The 23,818-nt window shown below is 37.8% G+C and overlaps 1 protein-coding gene across 4 annotated transcripts in view; it reads right to left on the bottom strand.

Moving 5' to 3' along the window:
• The window catches only part of LOC131060886 (zinc finger CCCH domain-containing protein 28), a 96,893-nt gene that overhangs the window by 18,147 nt on the left and 54,928 nt on the right, over positions 1 to 23,818 (bottom strand). For 3 of the 4 annotated variants that reach the window (XM_057994310.2, XM_057994309.2, XM_057994312.2), the window contains exons 6-9: positions 1,694 to 1,783; positions 1,311 to 1,553; positions 962 to 1,027; positions 737 to 824 (exon numbers count right to left, since the gene is read on the bottom strand). In XM_057994310.2, the coding sequence (XP_057850293.2) occupies positions 737 to 824; positions 962 to 1,027; positions 1,311 to 1,553; positions 1,694 to 1,783 (487 nt within the window). The remainder of the gene's footprint in view (positions 1 to 736; positions 825 to 961; positions 1,028 to 1,310; positions 1,554 to 1,693; positions 1,784 to 23,818) is intronic. The other variant, XM_057994313.2, reaches the window with a different exon arrangement.

The following is a 23,818-nucleotide window of genomic DNA, read 5'->3' as shown; positions in this document are numbered from 1 at the left end:
ATGCAAATCAATCTTGAGCAAGTGTCATACATTTTTCTAGTTTAATTTCCTTCTTTATATTTCAAATAAAAAAAAAAGTTATCTAGATTCTCAAGTTTCAAATTTTCAGTTTCTATGTTGCAAATTTTTAGATACTAGTTTATGCTTGTTACATTGAATGACTTGAATGCATGTGAGGCTATTTTAAACACTATACCATTCTAGAGAAGGCCTTTACATATAATTTTTGTTGTCATTCAGGCATAGAGTATAATAGCTTGTATGGAAGTGGGTGTCCCTCAAGAAAGGGCACCAAATAAAAAAATCAATTGGAAGTGCTTCAAGAAAGAAATCAAGTAACATACTAAATTGGCCCTCCATGCAAATAAATTCCTACTAGCTTGATTAAGTCTCAACTTCACTAAGTTGAATAGATATGTTTCTATTTTTTAAACAGCCCATCACTGAACAGCAAGCCCCTGTATCTAGGGTGTTTGTGTTGCTACTACCCCATTACCTCTTAAATACAACCATCTTAATCTTCATAATAACTCCTCAAAATGACTCATATATTTACTTAATGCTCCCACCAGTAAAGTTTTAAGTATTTGTCTGAAGCTCAAAATAGTAAATGCCATTCACCCTCAACTTGGTTAAAACTTTAAATTTAAAAACTTCATATTAAAAAACTTTCCATCAAAATTAAATAAGTTTTCCAAATATCACTTATAATTGATGGGAAGAACAATTTATTTACCAGCTGACTCTGAAAATCGCAAAACTGGAGGTGGCACCAATTGTGGACCACCAATTGCTGGAACTTGAAAAACTGGGGCCTCATATTGCTGCAAATGAGGACCGCACATATCAAAAACCAAATTGGTATAAACCCAAATAAAACTAGAAAAATACCTGTCAAAAGAAAGTTACAATTAGCAATTCAAACAACTTCTAGGAGATTCAAACACGTGAAATTTCTCACCTGAGAAACCAGTCCTCTTGGGATGTAATCATCAGCATTGTCTCTGGTCTTCATTCGTTTTACAGACTAGATATGAAGATGGAAATTGCATGTCATAAACAGAGTTAATATTTTACCATTCACCACCAAAATAAACATAACACTGTCCCAATGCATTTTCTACTTTAATAAATACTATAGTGTTCATTATATTCTGCAGATTATCATAAGCTTTCACCATTCCTTCGAATTTGTCAGTTTGATACGTATCACCTAAAAGCTTTTAGATTGGGAAAATAAAATGTTACCACTTCCTTGCATCAATGTCATTAGCATTTGTATATAAACACAAGTTCATTTAAGCCTTAACTGATTCAAAATTGAAATAGACCTGCTCATCATAAGCACTTGGATGAAATGCATAAGGAGTATCCATGCCCAAATTATATTGGACAGGATCAAACGTAGCTGCAGGTTCAACGGGCATCTGAATATCCATGCCCATATTATATTGGACAGAATTGAACGTAGCTGCAGATTCAACAGGCATCTGAATATCCATGCCCAAATTATATTGGACAGAATTGAATGTAGCTGCAGGTTCAATGGGCACCTGAATATGATCAAATTTTGAAGGTAAGAACAAATTCTAATACCCTGCATAACTAGAATAACATTTCATGTTTTTAAGTTAAAAACATGATCAATTCAGAATATATTTAGTGTAAAAGAACAATGAAATGGAGTGCTTACATCTTTAATGCGAGACCTTAAATGATCTGGAGCATGGAAGTATCGACAAGAATTCCGCTCACACCTTCCACGTAAGTAATCAGCACAGACCTTCAAAATATGAGCAATTAACTGAGGGAAACATTCTACCAACTTATCAAGGAGCAAGTTCCTACTATCTAAAATTTAAAATACCTAAAACTTCCAACCCATTTGCAGTCAAGATATCCCACAAATTTTTCATACTAGCGTAAATGCAATTCTATCCTTAGCAGGCTCATAGGACAGTTAGAGCTTCTCTCCAAAGTCCCAATTTAACACAGAATTCCCCTAATTGTTTAATTTATTCCAACTTCTATACCTTCCAAATGCTTTTAAATGTTATATGCAAGCAGGACTGCAACTTGATAAGATTTAATATGCCAAAATATGAAGTTAACCTTGTATAATTTCAGAGCTTCCAATATTTTATCAACTGCAAATCAGCCAAATATCACTCTGAGCTTATTTATATAAGTAAATAGTAACTTATTTATATAAGTAAACAGTAATTATTCTGCAAATGCTTGCAGCATATTGTAGCGTCCTAAAATTGCGACACTTGCAATTTCGACTGCATTTCGGTCTTCACGATGGCGACGCAACACGCAACATGCAACCTGAATGGAGACCCCGAAACTTGCTCACGACACTGAAAACTGCATTTTTCAAGCACCCTAGCCTGAACCTCCTTGCACCCTGCTGTCCCGGGAGGTGGGACCAGAGCGCCCAGCGCCCTGGTCCTTCAGGACCAGGGCGCCCAGCGCCCTGGTCCCTGGGTCCTATTTTGGGCCCGGTCTCCTAAGGGGTCTCGGGTCTTTTTGTTTGCAATTTGGAAATTAACTTTCCTGGTCGGCCTAAGGTCGGGAAAATCAGTCTATCAGCCCTAAATAACAAGTATATAAACTACATTTTTCTCTCTCATTTGGGATGAAGAGGATATATGTAAAAAAACGTGGAAACTATACTCAACCATTCAAGCATTCAAGCATTCCTTCAAGCAATTGATCATTTCAAGTCTCCATTCAAGGCTAAGTGTTGCATTCAAGACAAGGATTCAACCATTGAAGAGGAGATCACATATCACATACTACTACAACATACAACATACAACATCTAAACCTTCGCACATAAGGATACAAACATCCTTAGAACAAGGTATTAGTACTTGTTTTACATACATTTACATTTACAGCTCTTGCTCATTTCTTGGTTAATTCCAAAACCGGGGTTTGACCTAAAGGCAAACCCCTAATCCCTAACCCCCCAATCGTCTTCGCTTTTCTGTGTGTAGGTTGCAGGTACGCGGCTGAAATTGAAGATCTGGAATCCTTGTGCAGAGACGAACAGATCCCCCTTCGTTTCGCGGATTTTTCGGAGGACCGTGGCGCCGGGCGCCATCGTCCCGACAACTTTTGCTCAAATTTGCAGGACAGCGCCGTATCGACATTTTACTGCTAATTCCAGGTCCGCAGCTTCATCCTATAATCCGAACTCAATTTATAAGCAAATCTTTGTCACTTTCTATGCATGCTTAGCTTAATTCCTCTATCAACATTCTTTACAAAAGAGGGTAGCCTTGTTGTCTTGACCCTTGAAATTCATTTAGCATCCAATCTTGCATTATGTGGGATTGGATCTTATGAGTTTCAACCCCTCTTTTGAATGTAAAGTCTCTCCCCTAAGTGAAAACCATCGAATCCTAGCGAACCTCCCTTCTCTCTCCTCGGAGTTGGAAGAGGGGAGAACAACTAGGGTTCGATCGCGATTTTCCGCTTTACATTTTGGTGAACCCAACGTGAACATCCTTTCTGATTTTTCATGCTTAGATCTGAAAAAATTGATTACATTTCCATGTTTGATCTTTTGCAAAATTTTAGAGGTGATTGCATAAAAACCCTAAATTTTTCCTTTTAGTAATTGAACTTGCGAAATGTCTAAATGTTAATGCCTGTTTCAGATCTGCCCTTCTATTACAAATTTTCAATTCATATTTGTGCTTTAATTCTGAAAATTAAGTGGTTAAGTGTCAAAACCCTAATTTTTGAAACCCTCTTGATTCAACCTTTGTCCGACAATTTCACTGATCAAAACATCTCCAAATCAGCTGTAACTTTGGATTCCGCAATAAAATCACAACATCTTTCATCCCTGAAAATTTGGAAAAAAGTTGCGAGGACCGTGGCGCCGAGCGCCATCGTCCCCGACATTTTTTCCGAAATTTCGGGAGCGAGATCTTACTGTGTTTTTCTGCTAAAATTCAGAATTTTGGCTGATTTTATCAATTATAACACCTTCAAAATTACAGTCAAAGTTGGTCTTGTGATTGCTTGGATTAAGGCTTCTAAACATTTAAAAATCATTGAAATTGAAATTTTGTGTCAGAATTGTGTTTTTACTGTCCTAAATCTGAAAAGTGTGTTATTATTCATTAAAAATTTCAGTGCTTTATTCAAATTCTTGCAATTTGTGACTTTTGAAATTAAGTGCTTAATTACAACAACTTTGATTTCCGCTTTCAAAATTGAATTTTGTGTGAAATTAAGTCAATTTTCAAATTTCAAAATTTGCATTGCTCTTGACATTCCCTCTAAAATCATAAAATTCAAAATTTCAGTTTCCCTCTCTTTTTCAAAAATTCAAATTTTGCATTTTTCGACAATCTTGGTAGGGTTCAATTTCGAGATTGCAGCTTTAATTTGGCCTATCTACAGATCGTAAAATCACTCAATTTTTTCAGATTAGCTCTAAAATCATCATACCTTTCATCCCTGCAAATTTCGAAAAAAGTTGCAAGGACCGTGTTGCACTCCGGGCGCCACGGTCCCGGACATTTTTTCCGAAATTTCGGGAGACTGTCGTGATTGCATTTAACAGCTTAAATCCAGAAGATTCGCTGGTTTTACTGAAAATTGCTACCTCTAAATTCAAAATCTTCTCTCTCTTGCTAGTGCATGAGTTTTACAACAATAAGCCCTACTTACACTATTCCCGTTAGACGAAGCCGTAGAATTAAGTCTTTCCGAGGTTTAACTACTGAGGAGATGGAACCTAATTTGAATAGCCTTTTTAACGAGGACATGGGTAATTCCTCTAATCCTCCTAATGATGAAGAAGCTCTCCATGAGGTTTCTGTAGAACAACTTTCAAAATTGGATAACCAATTTGACGATTTTCGACAATGGATGTCTCAAGAATACCCTGATAGTCAAGCTCTTCCTTTAATCGAGGGTCTAAAACGTATGCTTCAAAGTGATAAGAATGGAATTGATATTTTGCGTGGTATTGCACACATCGTGGATTCGAATGTGATGCCTATGAAGAGTTGTGCTGAAAATTTGGGTTATACACAACCTCCTACTCAAGTCAATCATTCTATTCCTTTGATGACTTCTATTGCTAGCATACCTACCTTTACGTCAAACATAATGGCTACTTCTACACAAGACATTCCTCCTATGATCACCAGTCATGGGGGCAACCCTTCTTCTTCAATTAACCCTCTTCCTTCATTCAATCCGACTTCTTCACTCATTCCTTCAATGAGTGTTCCTATTACATCTTCACAAATGAACATGACGCAAGGGGGCAATTCATTTAACCATTCCATTCCTCCTTGTAGTGTTCCTCCTGTTCAATCATCTCCTATGACTAATTATCATAGAGTCCCACCACCTTACTCTTTACCTTCTTTCAATAACATAACACCTCCATCTCAATCTAACACATCTAATATGAATTCTTCGACTGAAGCGACCATTAACAATCTTGCACAAACTGTCTCTTCTTTACAGCAACAAATTGCCTCTATGAATCAATCTAAGTTTAGTGTGCCCACATTTGACGTTGCGAGCCCACTTTCTCTTGACATTGTTCGAGCTATTCCCCCTAAACATGTTGAAATCCCGCATTTGGAACTTTATAATGGTAAAGGAGATCCTCTAACACATGTTAAGACTTTTCAAACAATTTGTACTGATTTTGCTTATGACCAAAGGTTGCTTGCAAAACTGTTCACTAGAACATTAAGAGACAAAGCCCTACAATGGTATTGCTCGTTGCCTTCCTATTCTATTACTTCTTTCGAACAACTTGCAAATGCTTTCATTCAACAATTTCAAAACAATATAAGTCCTAAAGTTACTTTGATTGATTTAATGCATTGTAAACAAGGTGTTAAAGAAAAAGTGACTGATTTCATTGGTAGATATAAGCATTTGTATGCTCAAATTTCTTTTCCAGTGCCTGACAATGATATTCAAAGAATCTTTATTTCTAATTTACAAAAAGATATTCGAGACAAACTTCTGTTTTCTGAGTTTACTTCTTTCCAACAGTTGTGTGCCACTCTTCACAATTATCAACTGACTGTGAGTCAAATGGAACAATCACATCCTATGGCTCCAAGTGATAAGGGTGATAGCAGTCAACAACCATTTGGGAAGTTTAAACCGAACAGAGATTCCATCAAATTCAATGAAAACATCATCAACAACAATGTGAATGCAGCATCAGGTGTGCCTCCTATTTCTAAATTTTTCAAGAAAGAAAGAAAGTATACTCCTTTGAATGAATCATTGCATAGTATTATGAATAAGTTATTGGAACAAAATGTGCTTACTCTTCCTCCTATAAGACAAATTGATCCTGCAAAGATTACTTCACCTTATTTTGATAACAAATCTTTTTGTCAATTTCATCGTCAGCCTGGGCATGATACTGAAAAATGTTTTTCTTTAAAGGGTAAAATTCAAGATTTGATTGATAACAATACTATCTCTGTTTCTGGAGTGAATGATAAAGGCAACACATCTGTAGCTCCTCCTAACCAAAATCTTCAGATTTTCACTGATCCATTGCCTTCTCATACCTCTAATGCAATTGAGGCTAATGATTCCTCTCTCTCATCTGATGGTCTTGTGTCTATGACTCCGAATGTGATTAACTTTGTAGAGCAGCAAGAAATCCCTAAAGAACCTTCCATCACATTTGATTCCAGTGAAACCATTAGGGCACCTGATGGTCCTTTATACATAGTTGCAAAAGTCAAGAATACACCTTGCCGTGGAGTGCTTATTGATCCTTCGTGCATGGTTAATGTTATTACTAAAGAATTCCTTTTTACTTTGCAATTGAATCAAGTGATATATGACAAAACAGATGTGATTGTGAAACTATTTGATGCATTTTCTTCTCCTGCAATTGGTTCTATTACATTGCCTATTGAGGTCCATAACAAATCCCTTGATGTGAACTTTGCTATTATTCCATCTTCCGAACAATTTCGTGTGAAGCTTGGCTATCCTTGGCTATCTTCCATGAAAGCTATTGCTTCTCCTATTCACAAATGTTTGAAATTTCCCCATAATGGTGAAGTTGTTACTGTCAATCATAGTCTCTTTAAACCAGCTGAAAGAACTTCTAGTGTTCCTCTTGATTACTTTTGGCCTAAACAATTCCAATCTCTTCCTCCGCGAAGTGATCATCTTTTCAAATCTTATCAAAAGTGGAAAACAGATATGATCCTATCTCTAAGTGAACCTAGAACACCTAAACTTGATATTCCTATCATTCTTAAGAAGGAAGTTCTTCCTTTGAAAGATAAAACTAATGTCTTTCCTCAAGAAGATTCCCAACCCATCCCTATGGATGTGACTATGTCTATGCCTAATAAACCTTCTAAAAGTAGACCTATCCCTCCTCGTCATGATGGACTTGGTCTCCTTCTTAAACCAAATATTCCTCCTTTATATGGAGCAGTTCCTCCTCCTTCCTTCTATAGAGAGAAGAGACCTTCTTCTTCTCCTATTATCCAGCCTAAGAGACCACAACCTAAACACCCAAGTGCTAAGGATGAGAACATTCCTCCTCCTCAATCTTCTCAACTTCCTACTAAGACTAGACGTAATCGTTCTGCACGTGAACGCCGGCGAAAGCGTCGTCTTAGAGCTCAAACTTTGCAATCTCCAAAAACACCTTCAACAAGCATTATTCCATTTTCTCCTCAGCCGGACATTGAGCCTAAATCTCCTAAACATAAGGTGCATGATGGTCTTGATCCGGTGCGAGTTAAAGATCCTATTTTTATAAATCTTGATGATGATATGGATGAAAATGTTATTCATGATGAAAATGTTACTCCTCTTGCTTCTGATAGTGAATATGAACTTGTTGATGTTGATAACCATTTATCTAATGAATTTTCTAAAGCACTTATCCTAGCTCCTAGACAAGAACAATGTGGCTCGGAACATGAACATAGCCCTTGTTTGGATCTTGTGATAGCTCCATCTGTTGTGTTGGATGTTCCTCCTCTAGCGTGTTCCCTGCCTTCCCGAAACATTGATCAGCAAGATCGGGGGCTAGATGACGTGCTAGACTAGTTTCATTACATAGCAGATTCTCTCCTCCTCTCTTTCGTTACTTCTTCTATATGTTATTCTCATTCTTCTATTTGTTGTCCTTAGTGTTGTCTACTTGAGGGCGATGCAAAGCATTGAGATCTCTTGATCTCTCTCATGTTGACTCAAAAGACACATGTGTTCCCTTCTTCTAGGTGACCTTCCTTGATTGGGGAATGAAGAACAATTATGCATACATACATATGATATATATACATGAATTATCATACAGCATACTGACCCCAAGGAAAGCGAAGTCACCTCGTGCTTTGTGTTTTGTGTCTATTATCCTTGGGTTTATCTCACACTTGGGGGCTAAATCCTTGCGATAATGTGCTCCTTTCCTTTCTCATTTCTTATGTGTATCACTACGTTAAAACAATCACCCCCGGTGAGGCGTGTGCGATCGCTTTAACGTAGGGGGGCATACATCCCGTTCATATCTTTTCAAGATACCTGAAAATTTCTTGACAAATTTAACCTTGCCTTGAGAATTTTTGATATCTTTCTTGCATGACTCATAGTGAGGGAACCTTACTACTGACAGTCATGGTTCTTCCTCGTGATCTTCCCTTTTACTTTGTCAATCGAAGTCGTAAGATCCTTAGTCCACTGGGGGCTTGGTGTATCTTGCCTCCTTGACGTGGTGAAAGTCTTTCAATATTGTTTCCTTGTACTTTACCGGAAGTATGAGCATACATACTCCCGCTAAAGTGGGGGCTAAATGTAGCGTCCTAAAATTGCGACACTTGCAATTTCGACTGCATTTCGGTCTTCACGATGGCGACGCAACACGCAACCTGAATGGAGACCCCGAAACTTGCTCACGACACTAAAAACTGCATTTTTCAAGCACCCTGGCCTGAACCTCCTTGCACCCTGCTGTCCCGGGAGGTGGGACCAGAGCGCCCAGCGCCCTGGTCCTTCTGCTGTCCCGGGAGGTGGGACCAGAGCGCCCAGCGCCCTGGTCCTTCAGGACCAGGGCGCCCAGCGCCCTGGTCCCTGGGTCCTATTTTGGGCCCGGTCTCCTAAGGGGTCTCGGGTCTTTTTGTTTGCAATTTGGAAATTAACTTTCCTGGTCGGCCTAAGGTCGAGAAAATCAGTCTATCAGCCCTAAATAACAAGTATATAAACTACATTTTTCTCTCTCATTTGGGATGAAGAGGATATATGTAAAAAAACGTGGAAACTATACTCAACCATTCAAGCATTCAAGCATTCCTTCAAGCAATTGATCATTTCAAGTCTCCATTCAAGGCTAAGTGTTGCATTCAAGACAAGGATTCAACCATTGAAGAGGAGATCACATATCACATACTACTACAACATACAACATACAACATCTAAACCTTCGCACATAAGGATACAAACATCCTTAGAACAAGGTATTAGTACTTGTTTTACATACATTTACATTTACAGCTCTTGCTCATTTCTTGGTTAATTCCAAAACCGGGGTTTGACCTAAAGGCAAACCCCTAATCCCTAACCCCCCAATCGTCTTCGCTTTTCTGTGTGTAGGTTGCAGGTACGCGGCTGAAATTGAAGATCTGGAATCCTTGTGCAGAGACGAACAGATCCCCCTTCGTTTCGCGGATTTTTCGGAGGACCGTGGCGCCGGACGCCATCGTCCCGACAACTTTTGCTCAAATTTGCAGGACAACGCCGTATCGACATTTTACTGCTAATTCCAGGTCCGCAGCTTCATCCTATAATCCGAACTCAGTTTATAAGCAAATCTTTGTCACTTTCTATGCATGCTTAGCTTAATTCCTCTATCAATATTCTTTACAAAAGAGGGTAGCCTTGCTGTCTTGACCCTTGAAATTCATTTAGCATCCAATCTTGCAATATGTGGGATTGGATCTTATGAGTTTCAACCCCTCTTTTGAATGTAAAGTCTCTCCCCTAAGTGAAAACCATCGAATCCTAGCGAACCTCCCTTCTCTCTCCTCGGAGTTGGAAGAGGGGAGAACAACTAGGGTTCGATCGCGATTTTCCGCTTTACACATATGAATGTAAAATATTACAGCATACAAATAATAAGTATTTGTTCTATAAGTAAATAGTGATTACTCTAGCAGTGTTTCCGGCATATAAGTGTAATGTTACAGTCTACAAATAAGCCAATTATCAGCTTCAAACTGTACACTTGCTGCTTTACTCCAAAATACAATAAAACACAATTCAATAAAAACAGGATGGGGAACACTATCCATGATTCCCTCCCACCCATGGAGTTATCCCATATCCACCCACCCTCCCCCAGGTGCGAGGGAATTATTATGCTGCCCTCCCTCCTTGACATTTAGCAGGTTTCGTTAAGGATGGTACCTTTATAAGCAGTCATTTGTCTAGGCCTAGGAAGAATTCAATGAGAATGAGATTGATTGTAGGGCAGTTGAGACAAAGAAATCAAACTACAATTTGTTGGGGTTCTAGCCAATCTTTCAAGAATAAATGGTGCTTTTGGAACCCCAAGGACGATAGTTGGGGGTATAGTTAAAATAAATTAATAATCCATTCTTTCTTCCCTTTGTTTGGGAACCGGGTTGGGTCTTTAATTCCCATTCCAATCCTGGCGGTCAATTGGCTAACTTTCTAAGCTATATGCCAATGGATTATTCTCGTTTCAAACATAATAGTCGAAGTTAGCCTCAAGGGGGCTACCTACTTGAACTTAGTCAACCTTCCTTCCACCTATAATTCCCCCACACCCTACCACCTTGAAAGCAGAAATCTACGAATGTTGTAATTTTTGTCCCATCACCCAACATATAAAATCACTTACTTCCATCAGCAGGATACAGAGCAATAACAACTAGTTCAAGCCAGAAAAGACCAGAACTTGATCTTGTTTCTAAAACAAGAGAAACTACCCCGGCGAATAGTAGGTGCAAGTAGGGGTTATAGTTCTAGCTATCAATTCATTGAAATCTCCTTCCATTCCCAACTTTCCAAGGGGGGGATTTGAGATGATAAGCAATCTTGTAGGGGAATCGGTAGCACGAAGACAACTAGAGCATCGAGAGGCTAACACGCGATCAATTGATGTTCCAAATGTTCAAATCCTAGTATTTGAGAAAAGCACTTAACTAAACCCATCTCAATTCAAGGTGGGGAGAATTATAGTGCCCCATTCAGTCAAATGAACATGCATGCCTGCACCAACGCATCAAACCAATCACATTTGAATCTTTTCCCTAATAACCAAGGGAGGCTTGCATCTGCCCAAGTTGATGTTTCTCATTTCCGCTCTGTTGTGACATATTTCACACATCGCTCCATTGCAAATGCGGACCCCCAGTTGTTTTCTTTTTAAGGTTTTGTCTTAACTTTGCAATTTCATAAGTCTTCATTTTTTGAGAGTTTAGAGTTAAATTTTTGAGAGGTCATCTAGGTCAAATAGAGAAATCATGCCCCGATCATTGTCTGGACATCACCAAAGCACTCAGAAGACCCGAACGACGAAGATCACAATTGCTTAGGGTCAATTCCTAAACCTTCCTATTTTTTAGAAATTTTGTTTTTTTTGCTTTTTTGCTTTTTTGCTTTTTTGCTTTTTGCTTTATTGATTTTTGGCACTTTGGGACCAATCCGAGAAGCAACTTTTTTGGCTTGCTTTTTGCTTCTTTGCTTTTTTCTGCTTTTTTGAAAGTAGACCTAAGATTGGGTCCCTCAGGTCACGACAACAGCATTCATGTATTCAAAATCAAAAAATTGTGCCCCCAAGTGCAAAAAGCAAGGTAAAATCTCCAGACTAGGGTTTGTGTTCTAGATGTTCCAGATAATCAACATGGCAGATCAAACTTGAAGATGGCAATCAAGTTTGGAGGTTGGAAGATAGCACATGAACATATGTCCAATCAGCCTTAAAGTACGCCCTAGCAAGGCTGCTATTAAATTTGCCCAAGGTTTGGACATGGCATAAAAGTCTTCAAGTCCACCCAACCCTGCCATGTTAACCATAAAGTCCGCCCAAGGGGAAGTTGGATGTGTCCAACATGATGTGAAGTCTGCCCAAGCATATTGGCACAAAAGGTATGAAGTCTGCCCCACCTTGGCATAGGAAGCCCCAAGTCTGCCCAAGGGAGAATGACCAATGTCTTGGAAATGGTAAAGTCTGCCTTGGCCAATCAGCAGCCAAGTCCGCTCAACTAGAGAGAAGAATGGCCAGCACACTATGAAGTCTGCCTTGATGAATTTGACATGACACATGAATGTATAAAGTCCGCCCTAGGCACTTGGAAGAATGTCCAAGGCAGCTATGAAGTTGGCTTGATCAACAAGAAGTCCGCCCTCCTAAACATGCAATGTCCAATGAATCTTGAAGTCCACCCTGCCCAAGAAAGGATGTCCAATGAACGTTAAAGTCCGCCAAGGCTAAAAAGATGGCCAAACAACCTCAAAGTCCGCCTTGTCCACGAGAGGGTAAAGTCCGCCCAACAAGGTATGAAAGATAGCCAATAAGCAGTCAAATCCGCCTAGGAGAAATGAGGGGATGGCAGGATATGTTCAAAAGTTCGCCTAAGGGAAATTGAAGGTAGCAAGGCAAAATGGCACAAAGTTAGTATGTCTAAACATGTGCAAAGTCCACCATGACTATAGAAAGATGGCAAGTTAACCAATTCGGCCTAGCACGAGACCAAGTTCACCAAGAGAAGAGAAAAAAGGCTAGAGAAACAGACAATTTGACAAGAAGCACATTAAGTCCACCATTGAAAGATCGATCAAGATTGAAGAAGTTAGAAAAATAAAGTCCAAACACTTAGAATATTTTTGAATAATTTCCAACACTTAGAATTATTTTCAAAAGGAAAATAAGATCAACACTTAGACAAATCAACACTTAGAAAATGTTTTGGAATTTGAGAGAAGAGTCTAGAAGATTCTATGCCAACTCACTCAAAAGGAAGATGAAAGTTGCCATTTTGGGAGGAATAAAACAAGTCCAAGTTCGATGAATATCAATAAAAATTAAAAATTAAAAAAAAACATGGATTTCTAAAAATCAAATTTCCTGACTCTATATCTATTCAACTTGTCACTTTCAAATTCATTATCAAGTTTGAAGATTGGAGTTCGATCGTGAAGAAGTTTTCTCTCTCTCGAGGTTATGAAAGATTAATTTTTGAAGAAGAATTTTTTAAGAGGAAGTGAAATTTCCAAGTGTTGGAAGAAAGAATAAGGTGCTTTTTCTGAGTTTAAGACAGAATTTACAGAGTTGAAGGCAGATTTTCGTCAAAACCAGTCACAAGTAAATTCCAGAAGTTCGAAAATCTATGTTTTTGATTGATTTCTTCTGTCTTAATCATTTATTTCATGAAATTTACCAAGCACTTAACAAAATTCTTCCATTTTTAGTCCTGATTTTTCACAAGAAATTTAGCATTTTGACAGGCTGAAAGTAAAATTGTCAAGTAAAAGATCCAAAATCAGAGTTAAAAACTTCAAATTTTCTCAGAAAGTAATGATGAATTTTTCATGTTTGTTGCAAGTTGATGACAACCAGAGGAGGACCTTTGAGGAAAGCTCAAATGAAGTTTGCCAATAAAGGGTTGCAGTCGAAATCAAAAATCAATTGCAAATGGAAAAATGTCACAGACACCAACCTCGGGCACGTAGACTTCAAAGATTTCAGAAACAGAATGTATGGGCTAGATGGATTTTTGCCAACACCTATTGCTCACCGGATGATGAGAAATGGCATCGTCCAAGCGGCTGGATTTCCACCAGCTAAGGGATGTGCAGAATTTATGGTTGAATGTGTCATGCACCACAATACCCAAGAAAGAGAAATCGTTGCACCTGGTGGAAGAGTCTTGGCTCATCTTGGAGAATTAGCTATCCAGGAAGCATTCGAGATTCCGAGCTACAACAGGACTTCCTATAAAACTAAGGAGGAAACTAGAAGACTCTATGAAGATCAGCCTGAACTTTGTGCAACCAATGTTAATAAGTCGTGGCTAGAGAAGCCAAGACCCGGTCTCAAGAAGGGACCAAAGAAATTATTCCACACTAACTTCAAAGAAGACTATGGCGATCTCATCTTGCTATTGAACAGAGTAATGGGCAGCCCGCAGGGTGCGCCATTTGAAACATGGATGTACTACTTCATTGATAAGATCACCTCAAGTGTTAAAATGTTCAATTGGTCCCGAATAATCAGTGATAATCTTGACGAACAACTGAGGAATTTGGAAAAGACGAAGTCCTTTTACATGAGCTCCTACATAGTTTACCTGCTGACAACAAACTGGAGATACACTGGATTGATTTGTCGAGGCGTCGTAGGCAATGGTGAAAATGAGTTTAAGTCCTATGACTGTTATCCGCAACTGCAGCTAAGTGAGAAGGCCCACTTCAGGCAGGTAAATGATGCATTCCTGATGTATATCACCAAAACATTACAAGGAAGAACCCATCAGAGACTCAATCCAGAAGCCAAAAGTTTAATAAGCAAGTATGGATCTTGGTTTATCCAGTTTCTGAGATTCACATACATAAGAGTCCAGGGGTTTACTGGATGTCCTTATTGGCTTCCAATTTATCCCACCAATAGAATGGTCTTGCTTGAAGTCCTTAGGCAGCTGGAAACATATCAGGGTTTCCAAAGCACAATGCAGAAGGCAGCTATTTCCTTTCCATTTTTCATTGGGAATATGCTACAGTCTTGTCCAACAACACGAGCAGTTAAGAGCGCCAAGCCGGATATGCAGTGGTATTCGTTCACATTCTAACGATCCCAGGCTGATTTTGATCCTCATAACCACATTGGATCAGTGAATGAAGAAAAGTATAGACACAGGATTGACTTAGAAGATTTTTGGGCAAATGTTGCAGATGAGTTCGAAGTCAAGAAAAGACTATGATCTAGACTGCCAATAAGCTTGATCAAAACAACTAAGCTCTTCTGCGTGCCTGATCAATTGGAAGACGATGGAGAATACACTTAGTCGCGCTTTGATGAAAATTGGCCTCTTTCTCCTGTGAAGTGGTCAGAACCAGAACTCGCTGATCTAACCAACTTGATGCGGCCAATTGTCAAATATTTGCAATGGTGGGTTGACCAGCTGGTCCAAGGGCTGAAGCGAAGAGGTGCGACTCTCACGTACAACCTAATGGGTGCCATGGAATCATACTCTTCCAATAAAGAAAGTGCCAGGCTAGTTGAAAGCATCAATTCAAGAAAACGGAAGGAAACAGTTGATGACCCTTCAAGATCAAAAGGGAAGGAAGTCGCAAATGAAGAACTTGCTGAAAAGAAGCAGAGGTCAAAGCCACCCCATTCTGCTACATCTAGGAATTTGGGCAGCCTAATGATTATCGAGGATCAGCCACTTGATGAAATAAAAATTCCTTCTCCAATCCATGAGGGAAATATGATGACAATCCAGCAAGAAGATGAAGAACCACCATCTCCTACAGGCACAGAAATATTGGAATCAGATAGTGAAATGGATATTTTGGGCAATGAGTTTCAGGAGGGAATGATTTTCGCTCTTCGAGGAGGTCAAAATATTCCATGTGAAGAAAGTAATCAAGAAGAGGAAGGCATTGAGCAACCTACGATTCCTGACTGGCTGAAAGAAAGATTGAAAGTAAAAGTACCAGTGGAAGTCCAAGAAGAAGAAGATGATACGGTCAATTTCTTGGCCAGATTAGGGAAGGTTGCTGCAAAGAAGCCTGCCAAGAAGTTTTCCACAATCCAAAGAGATGAGACAGGTTGTCCTACAGTTCAGATTATTGTACCAAAAGTGGACAAGTCAAAAGATATAACTCATCAAGAGTATGAAATTACCACCTTTGACTTGGGACCAACTACAAAGGGAAAAGAGATGGAAGACTTAGATAATTCAGTCGCTTCCATGAAGGCGAGACTAGATAAAGAGGTAGGGAAGAAGAGAGAATACAAAAAGGAAATTGAGCGCTTGAAGGAATACATTCAACACTTGACCAAGCCACTTAACCAAGGCAATCTAACAGCTCTTCCACTTACGAATTCCTCGCACGAAGCAATTGAAAATTTTGAAGAAGAAAAAGCGACGGCAAGAGAGACTAAAGAATGGATGGCGGGCAATAGAGAAGAAGCAGCCACATTCGTGGACAAATTGATGCTGACATATGGACAGACTTCCTTCTTGCTCTCTAGAATTGCGAGCATGGCAGAAACATGGGCTGACCTTCAGGATGTTCAGGATGTCTTAGAGTGTTGAAAGGCATACCTAAACAGGAACTAATTGATGGAAAGATAATTGCAGCAAGGGTTGCATATGACTTCAACGCATGGCTTTGGGCATTGGTTGCAAGGAGCAAAGTTTTGGAGAAGGTAAAGGAAGATAGTACTAAGGCTGAAGAACAGATTAAAGAAATACAAAGCAAAATCTTCCTTACAACTGCTGATTTGCTCAAAAAGGAGACCATCTAAGAAAGTGATATGTGGCTGGAAAATCTAAAGCTCAAAACTCAGGAGATTTTCTTCACCGTCACAAGGCCAATCCTGAAGCAAAATTTGACCAAGGCATTAGAATTCTTGTCCATCCAGGATGCCTTCCTAAAACAAGAGTTGGAATGGGAGATTGCATTTGCCGCTCGTGTAGACAACTTGGAAGGATAGGAATACGGGATCAACATGTTGCCACATGTCACCATGGAAGAGGTCAACTCAATTGTGTCCAAATTCATTCCACACACTGTTGCTCGCAAGGATAAGGATGTGCCTCCCTAAAAGATGGCTCTTCGTGCCACTTGTCTAGCATGCATTTGTCTCTAGTCTTATTTTGGGAAACTCTATCTAGGGTTGTGTTGTCTTAATCTCAGCTGTGGATCTTATAGATCGATCTTGGGCTTTCATTTGTTTTCAGAAACTCTATATAAACTCTCATTCTCTCATTTCATTGTGTTGTGGAGAGATTTATGAAATTGTTGCTTAGAGTTATTTGAATAATAAAAAGTTCATTTGCAAATTTTGCTTTGAAGTCTTATTGTTATTAAGTGGTTACATGGTTACATACTTTCTTCAACAATAAAATAGTTCTACTTAGACTAAATTTGCTTTCAAAAGTTGTTAGATGAATGAAGGATTTGATAGTTTAGATTGGTGAAACTCTTGCTCATACTTTCTTTGGATGAATGATTTTCGTTCAATGTGTAAAGTTAGCTTGAGCTTATGATGTGGATGCTTTAACTTCTACTTTGAGTAAATATTGTTCAATTGATGGTATTATTCACAAGTATGAAAACCTTGAGCACTACCTTAGAAGATTGTACCTGCTTTGCGTAGTTATCCATAGTGTGGCGAAACAAAGTATTGTTGATTGGTTTCACCTAATCTCTACCATCTCCCAAGTTCTTAAGACTAATATAGAACTTCTGAACCCTCATCCTTTTATCCCTTTTTTGAAACACCAAATCTGAAAATCCAAAAAAAAGAAAGAGAGCATTCGTTCTTATATTTGTCTAAGTCCTAACTTGTGATCAACATAGTTGAGCGTAAGTCCCCCTTGTGTTTCAGCATACATAACCAAGGAAGTTATCCAACATAAAGTCACCCGTTCGCACATATAAACCTTGGAGTCGCCATGTGGTCTTTCTCGCAATCTTGGCATACATAGTGATTTTGTTCAAGAGAGGATAGAGTGTCTTTGGCATTTTATTCTAATGTTCGGTGAATGATAAAACATACACGAACACACTCCTCAACCAAGTAAGCTACATCCATCGAAAGCAAGAACCAACCCAATTGGAAGTGGAAAGTAGAAAACCAGCTTAACACGAGGGCATTACAGAACATAAACCACCTTTAAAAAAAACCATAGGTTTCTATTTGATCAATGCAAATTGCATTTACTCACTAGCAAAATGCACGAAAGGACTAAAACACCTCACCTAAGTCATTAGAATAATATTAAAACATTATAAGATAAGGTCACGTTAGTGGCAAGTGGATTTTTGTTCTTTTTGTTTATTATTTTTAGCGTTGGGTGAGTCAAGTTATGTTTATCCTTTTGTATGGTTTCATCCTCCAATCTCTATATAAGGAAATGAAACTCTTTGTAATTGTATCTCATTATTTAATAGAATATTAAAATATTATGCTCTATTAATTTTTACAATACGCTATCAGAGCAGTGGGTCGCATGAATTTACCAATTGCAGCAAAAGGATTGTTCCTAGTAAATTTCACTACCTAATTTTTATTAAGAAAATGGCAAGGTTTTTCTATAGTAAATTTTCAAGGATTTATTATTTTCGAAGTCACAATAGGATTTACTAGAAATCACATGAGGGTTTTGCATGAAGTCATGCCATTTCTCACCTTAAAATTGTGTCACTTTTTGCAATAAATTGTGGAGATTTTCATCTAGAAATCGCAACCTCATTTGTGGCAAAACGTTATGACTAGCAATCAAAAATTGTGTGAGAATTTGGAAGATCGCAACTAAAAGAAATCCAATGAGGGCATTTTTCTACACGTCGTCTTTGGTGATTTTAAAAAATCACACCTGTTTTCTTGAATTTTCAACCTGCAATGATCAGGGTGAAATCCATTACTAGTTTTTTCTTAAGATTTTTTAATATTAGTGTGGATTATTTTGACATCTCATATGAATTTTTCATTAGATCATGATGATTTCTTGGAGCAGCTAGGATTTCTGGCGCATCTCAGATGAATTTTTTGGGTGTTTTTAATAAAATTGTGGGTTCCTGAAAGTGACAACTAGGGTTTGCAGTTCAAACCGAAGATTGAGCTTTGGTGAAGTATTTACTATTATGAGTGGTTGTGGTTATAGTCATGGCTGCTACGGCTTATTTTGTGCCTATTATTAGTCCTCACCCATTGTTGGGTTGTATTCTGGAAGTTATTGCCATTAGAAAAATCTTCCTTCTCATGTCTATGTGGTGAATATCTAGATTTGAGCAATTAATGAGTATGAGTGTTAGAATTGTGAAGATGCATGAAAGTTTGCCTATGCTTAAAGTGCAGAATCAACCTACACAACATAAAAAGGCCAATGAAGTCAGCCTGAATGAAAGGAGATGCATACTATAAACAATGAAAATCGTAAACTAAGAAATCAAGTGAACTTTGAAAGCATGCAAACAAAAACCAAAGTATATCCCGGTCTACAAAATGCATTGCAAACCTCAATTAAAGACTAATGTATGTTGGGTCACCTTTAGAATGTGGATGCAATCCTCAAATAGCATGACACTAATAATATAATGATGAGGAAGATGATTGTATTTAGACTTAGAAGATGAGCATAAGACTGATACCCTGAGTTAACTAGAAAAACAGTGGAGTCAACTCAACTAGAAGTAGAAATTTGCCAATTCAATGCATTGAGAGCCTAATATTGAATTACTCATTTATTTGATGGGTAACTGTGCACACCGACTTTCCTGTAATATCCTCAAATTAGAATACTCGAAAAAGATAACAAATTCTACAAACTAGGGCACAACAATCTGAAAATTTATTTGCATGTAAAAAACCTCAATTACAGTCCCAGATATTATGTCAGAATCAGATCTGAATTTACCAACTAAAGAAATAGTTTTCCGATTATTTTCTGAGTTTAGAAACATACAACAACCACCTTAATATCTGCCCAAAAATGTTCAGTACCGAAATACAACTTCCCTTACATTTTCTGAGATAAAATAGAGATAGATATGCAGATTTTAATACCAAATTTGCCCAGAAGTCTGCTGTCTACAAACAGAAATAAATTATAGGGTTTATACATAACAAAAATGCAAAGTTGTCCTTGATATGATGGCCAAGTTACAATGACCAAAATGACGGTTTCAAACCCTAGTGCAATTAATTACAAGGCCCTAAAATGTACCTCCAAATTGAGGTGCTCATCTCTACTATAAACTGGCTAGGGTTTGCTACTCCATATGGTGCAAATGTTTTCCAACAACTCACAAATTTCCTTAAGATAATCACTCTCCAATCTTACGGCATAGCCCTAATTAAACGATAATAGCAAGCATCAAAATTGCTGCTCCAAGGATGGTGAACAGGTCTGCCCCAAATCTGCAAATGAAATCAAACCTTAAGCTTCAAAAAATCACCCAATTTGTCCTCTAGGGCAAGTCGCCCCCCCTTCTACAATATGGCACTCCAAATCTAGGGTGAACCCGTAGGCAAATAATAGCCTAAATTGCCAAATGAAGAAGCCCTAATATCTGGTCTTCAAATCCGATGTAGAAATTCTGCTCTTTTCACCAATTAATTAAAAATGAAGCACAAGTAGATCATGATAACAAGCATCAGAATCGCTGCTCCAAGGATGGTGAACAGGTCTGCCCCAGATCTGAAAATGAAATCAAACCTTAAGCTCCCAAAAATCACCCAATTTTTCCTCTAGGGCAAGTTGCCCCCCCTTCTACAATATGGCACTCCAAATCTAGGGTGAAACCCTAGGCAAATAATAGCCTAAATCGGCAAATGAAGAAGCCCTAATATCTGATCTTCAAATCTGATGTAGAAATTCTGCTCTTTTCACCAATTAATTAACAATGAAGCACAAGTAGATCCTCGTCATGGAACCTCCGATGGATGAGCCAGGTTTCTGTCCAACTCACCGAATTCACAAGGGTTTTCATCCTTGGAATGAGGCTGAAACCACGTTACAGCCAACAGGAAATTTTTCCACAAGAAGAAATAAACTCAATCATGCATTCCTTCTTCCATTCAACCCCCTTATAAAGAACTCCAAGAAGCATCTAGAATATTAGACCAACTTGGCTGACTTAAATATAAATCATATTTTGGAGGACTTTATTAAATAAAGTGACAAAAATAATAGTTTATAATTTTATTATTATTTAATTAAAATAATTAATATTAAGTCGCCTTTTTTAATATTTCTTTTTTTTTTGACAGCTTAATAAACATCAATTCAATTACTTGTCACTAAAAATTCGGGACATTACATTTCCATTTGCAGACTAAACTGAAGGAAGATGTTTCTAAATGGAAGCAAATTTAACATGAAGAAAAAAACAGTTGACTAAAGCAATGGCTATAGAAATTTAAAGTTTCCTAATGAAGACTAAAGAGATGAAAATACAAGTTATGAGTGGCTAATCAGTTCACATTTAATTAAATATTAAAATATTATACAATTAAGTGAATAAAGTGAGAATGGAAAATAGAAGATAATTAATAAATAATAAATGGTAATTAGGATGAATATTAGGGGCATTAATTAAAAAATATATTTTCAATGTCTACACATACATCCCAGGAGTCCTACTTTTGTAATGAGGGTAGTAGTAGCATTGATTCTAATAATTATATTCAATGTCCTTTTACTTGATATAGACAAAGATGGAACAGGAACAAAAGGTTGGACAGCCATACACTTTGCATATGGGTAGCATAAAGTAAGATATGCTAAGATACTTCTTGAAGCTAATGCCAACACACTTTGTCGCCATGTTGAAGATCCTCCAAATGCATTTCAAGAGAAGTCTGGAAGGATTACTTGGCAGGAAAGGATGGTTGCCTAGTTAACTTGGGAGTCCATGATCCTGGGATCATACCCTTCTAAGGTTTCTGAGACAACTTAATGGAACTCTATAAGTGTACCTCAACATGGATTGTGGTCCAATGGTTCGAGAAGATTTGTGGCTTAGGTATTTGGGGAGGTGGTAATACAAGAACTTGGGAACTCAGCTTGAGAGCTACACCTTTACAAAGGTTTGAGGCAGCCTAATAGAGTTCTCCCTATTGTATGGTTTGTTTTCAAAGAAAAGCTTCTGAAGAATGGAAAATTTCATCTATGTTCTGCTTTCAGAAAAGTAAGCCTTAAGGGGGGTATTAAAATAATATTAAATTACTAGAAGTGTAATGTTGCCTATTGGGATATTCCTATATTATTCCCTAGAACACCAATTTAGGTATGAATTATACTAAGGAAGTGCAACTTGCCTATTTATGTCTCTACTTAGACCCTGCAACGAGGTTACTTGTCATTATGAAAGATGAAGAAACATATAACCAGCAATACTATAAAGAGACACCTAATCATTACTACATAATGTACATGTGGGATTCAATAACACTTCCCCTACAACCTATGCTCATTATGGAGTCCCTTGGATCATCATGTAAGGTGCCTCAAGCTTATTATTTTCCATCAAGCCCAAGAGCACGGAATTGAAAATCACGGCCTGAAAATCAAACAGGCGCAGAAAGAACTGCAACGCCAGAAACACAGGTCAGAAAAACATGAAGGTCGCCAACAAAAAAAAGTGAAAATAAATTGCAGGTGGCTGCGAAAATCACACAGGCAGGATCGCAGAATGATTAGTGTCGGAAGGTAAAGAAATAGCGCGGAAAAATAACAGTCATGGCCGCTACGAAAAAGTGCAAAAAACATTGGAAAATCCGCCAAAAAAATCACGTCCGGGTTGCAGAAAAATAACACAAAAATTGTGTCGTGCAAGTCGCAGCCCAGAAACCCTCCTGCAAACCACGAACTTAGCCACACAGAAAAATGTGTTGCATCTTTGTCGTGAAATCTGCAGAGGGAAAAAAACAGCTCAGCCTGACCCACAATTTTTTTTTTTAAATTGCAAAAAACCCTTTTTCTACACATGAAAAATCCTTCACAAAACCTGCATGAAAATCTGCATAAGCCAAAACCTTCGAAAATTTTCAGATGTCAAAACCCTCAACCTGCTCTGCGAAATCTCTCCAATTCAGATTTTGTTCATAAAAATCTCTCAAAAAAATTTCTGGAAATAACATCTAGGTATCGCCAAACTTTAAAAAATCCCATCAACCCACTCTAATACTATAAAAAATAATTGAGTGATCTTTGAATAATCAGATTATCTAGAATGAACTAACTAAGAATATACAACCGTATATAAAGGAATTACAAGATGGTGTTCTAAAAAGAACGAACTGTTAATCTAAAGCTAAAACACTTAAAATGTTAAATAAAACTAAAAAACTAAACACTAAAAAGCAAACTATGCATTCTTATAAAAGAAGCAATAGTTGAACTTCAATGACTAAATAAACTAAAAAGCTAACTAAGTCGACAACTAAGATGACAAACTAAAAAGCTAAATGACTAACTAAATGACCATTAATAGAACCACTAAAAAGGTAACTGACTAAAAGAATTAATTATTCTAATAGGAATGACACCCACCATTCAACAACCTAGCCCCACCCGGGGTTGCTCTACTTGAATGGAACCTTGTGCTACTTGCATCCCTTATATATATTCTATTCTACCTTCCATAATAAGATGGTTGGTTGGATGAAGTGTTAAGGAATCTACTATATAATTTATTATGCCGAATCTCATAATAGCAATGATAGAAATATATAAATATATATTAACAATAATAGGTTAATTACATCTATTACTACATGGAAGACAAAATAGCAAATTAGTAAGATCAGGGTCTAAGCATTATGCATCGTACCCAATATTTGTAAACATATGAATCTGCCAATTACTAGTATTAAATCTGAAGCTACTGGCTTCCTCTTGATCAATTGCTCTTCTTCTTAAGTTCAATGTCCTTGATGCAAATGTGGATCTGCTTTATATATCCCTTTTATTGCAATGAAGGGTCGTTTCTTTTCCTTATGTACAACCTTCTCCATATGTACAACCTTCTCCAAGGCTGCATCTTCTCACATTTGTCCCGTTTTTGTTAAGAC

The sequence above is a fragment of the Cryptomeria japonica genome, chromosome 5 (assembly GCF_030272615.1).
Source record: "Cryptomeria japonica chromosome 5, Sugi_1.0, whole genome shotgun sequence".
Taxonomy (NCBI): Eukaryota; Viridiplantae; Streptophyta; class Pinopsida; order Cupressales; family Cupressaceae; genus Cryptomeria; species Cryptomeria japonica.
The sequence above is the reverse complement of the archived record's forward strand: the minus strand, read 5'-3'. Positions and strand labels throughout refer to the sequence as shown.